General features: G+C 48.3%; 2 protein-coding genes across 3 annotated transcripts in view; both read right to left on the bottom strand.

The window, feature by feature from the left end:
- Positions 1–1,929, bottom strand: part of LOC105462397 (N-terminal kinase-like protein) — a 16,467-nt gene extending 14,538 nt beyond the window's left edge. Inside the window, exon 1 of the mRNA XM_011708950.1 lies at positions 1,914–1,929. The gene's annotated coding sequence lies outside the window, so the exon portion shown is untranslated. The remainder of the gene's footprint in view (positions 1–1,913) is intronic.
- LOC105462400 overlaps positions 1–2,462 on the bottom strand; it is a 3,260-nt gene extending 798 nt beyond the window's left edge. For both annotated transcript variants that reach the window (XM_011708953.1, XM_011708952.1), the window contains exon 1: positions 1,842–2,462. In XM_011708953.1, coding sequence (XP_011707255.1) covers positions 1,842–2,316 — 475 coding nt within the window. In that variant the 5' untranslated portion in view covers positions 2,317–2,462. The remainder of the gene's footprint in view (positions 1–1,841) is intronic.
- Positions 2,463–2,668: the final 206 nt, after the last annotated feature.

Here is a 2,668-nt window from a genome sequence, read left to right as displayed (position 1 = left end):
TTTCCGATGATCCCTCGACAATTCCAATAAGCGACGCGAAGGCTGGAGGCAGGCAAGTCGTTTCGGGTTCCGTTGGCCATTTTAGTGTTCAGATGTCTGTGCAAGATTGAGGTTTCTAAGCGCATCGACTACTCGCTGGAGTCCTTCTCCAATTTGGGAGTTTCTTATTGATTCCGGAATGTTACCTGCAAGGTGATTGATTAATGTAGATAATGTAGAAAGAAAGGCAGTTTCCTCAGGCTGTGCGCCACCAGGATTCTGATAAGCAGGGGGAGGGGAATGCGGGGAAGGATATTGAGGAGGACCCGGGTTTAGGAATGGGTTATTATTCGGAGGGTATTGAGGGGGATAGGGGTAAGGTGGGTAGGGGTAGGGGTAGTTATAATAATAACCATGTTCGTTATTGAAGGCAAGGAACGGGTGAAAGTTAAAGTTTTCCGTCCTACCGTTGGGCGCGAATAAAACCGAATTACAGACGTTACGGAATTCTTGTTGTCTACTCTCGTATTGCCCTCGCGCCGAACGCTCGCCACCGGCGGAGTGCGAACTCTCTCCCACGGATGGCGGTCCTCTTTGGGCATTTGGACCCCGCCCGTGACTGCTAGAATTATTGTTATTATTATTGGGAGTTTCATTGGTGGCAACACTACTTCGGGAAGCAGCTGGTTGTTTGCGGGCGGCCGCAGCGTATGACTGTGGCGCACTGTATCTTTCCGGAGGAAGGTCAAGAAGCAGAGCATAAGGATTTTGGTGTATGAATGCAGGGGGTGGCGCCGAGGACGGCTGAAGTTGCGCGGAGGGAGGGAAGCCCAGATGCCGTACATCCCTGGGTGAGACAGCAGAAAAATTCTCTCTAGAAATTCTCTCTAGAAACGGGGCCTAAGGCCTTTGACGGAGATAATCTGGCTTGTGCGTCTACTAAAGGAATGTTTTCCGCAAAAGCCAGCGCATTAATCTGACGCTGTTTAATGTAAACTAGGCAATTAGATGCCGTAGGAAGATGTACTCGTCTTTGCAATTTATGCATATTGGCGGGAGTTGATATCGCGCACAATTTTCTATATTGTCATGCTTTGTCTCACCACAGCGGATACACCTTGACTTTCCCTTACACGCTTCTCCTATATGTCCGTAGCGGAAACAGTTATAACATATAATCACCCTTGGGATGTATGGGGTTACCGGAAGGCGCATTTTGTAGAGAGCAACAGAGTCAGGGAGAACTTGTCCCTCAAAGCGAAGTAGGACCGTACGCGACGGTATATATTGCACAGTGCCATCTACTCTTGTTTTCATGTTCATGCGTCGCACGGATATAATTTTGACTTGAGTCTCTATTGCCGTTAGTAAATTGTCATCACTTATATCTAAAGGAATATCTTTTACTACTCCTGTGCGCATAACTCGAAATGCAGGTATGAACGCTTCTAGCTTTTTTTCCCGTAATTTAGGATGTCCGATGACACTGTTAGCAGCTTTGGCAGTGTAGAATTCAGTAAGGATTTTCCCACGACCAATCTTTTTAACACTCTTAATATCCTGACCTGCTACTGAATTAATTAACTGACTAACCGTCATGGGATGCATATCACTAGAATTTGACGCAGCTATATATTGAACATGCGCAATAAACGGGCCCGCATCCGAGAGGCGATATTTATTCAATTTTTTTGACGGTTTGCTTGAGTCTTTTGTCGGCGGCGTCACGTGACTAGAGGACTGACTACGGTTCTGCTCGGCAACTTGCGCGAGAGGCGCATGTCTTGTTTCAGCCGGTTGACTAGCTAGCAATTCAAATCTATTGGAAACTGCTAATGCCCTACGCGTTGGCAACTTTTTACCTTTGTTTGGTTCTTGCGTCGCATAAATAACTTCGTCTTCGTCTGAATCCGCGGGGGGCGGTCTTTTATTACCTGAAGATTGCTGTTGTTGCTCACCCTCGGTGGACATATTTGATGACTGAGACAAAGATCTTTCGAGAGCCGAGGTCGACTCGTTGCTCGGCATACTACCAGCCGAACCGGTGGCATCCTCTAACTGCTTTTTCTTTTTAAGTTTCTTAAGCATTTTCTTGCTAGGTGCCATGGTACTAACACTATCAGACTCGACCGATTTTAGAAACTGAGCCGGATTTCCGATCGGCGACACACTAGAGCGTTGAACGGGGGAACGAGAACACACCCACGAGTCGCCGGAAGAATCCGTCCCGGAACGCGGGCGTCCACTCGATCTCTCAAAGAAACTATTCGCGTGAGACGTCCATTCCGCAAGCGAAGCGGAAAGTCGTTTATGATTCACAGATCTATCAAGCGACATTGACCGCGGCGTAGCCGGGGCCGATGCCCCGGCTATTACTTTATCACAGTGTTTCACTACTGAGATCCTCACGACTCAGCCGGCACAAAATCAAGGCAAACCCGTACTTGATATACGAGTTATAAGGCAATTAAGAGAGCCGGGCTACACACCACTATGCAAGGACAGAGAACTGCGCGGGCGCAGGAAGGGGGAGACACACGTCCGCACTCGACCACAGCTCGCACGCGAATCCATATACACATACTGGAGTGAGCCTTCCCTAAGAAAACACGTGGTGGGGGTAGTCGCTGTGCGAGAGTGACAGCCATGCGGCTTGGGGATTGCTGCCTCACTTTAATAATGTCAGTTA

The sequence above is a fragment of the Wasmannia auropunctata genome, unplaced genomic scaffold (genome assembly GCF_000956235.1).
Source record: "Wasmannia auropunctata unplaced genomic scaffold, wasmannia.A_1.0 LD336099.1, whole genome shotgun sequence".
Taxonomy (NCBI): domain Eukaryota; kingdom Metazoa; phylum Arthropoda; class Insecta; order Hymenoptera; family Formicidae; genus Wasmannia; species Wasmannia auropunctata.
Note: the sequence above shows the minus strand (reverse complement) of the source record. Positions and strands in the feature narration are given on the sequence as shown.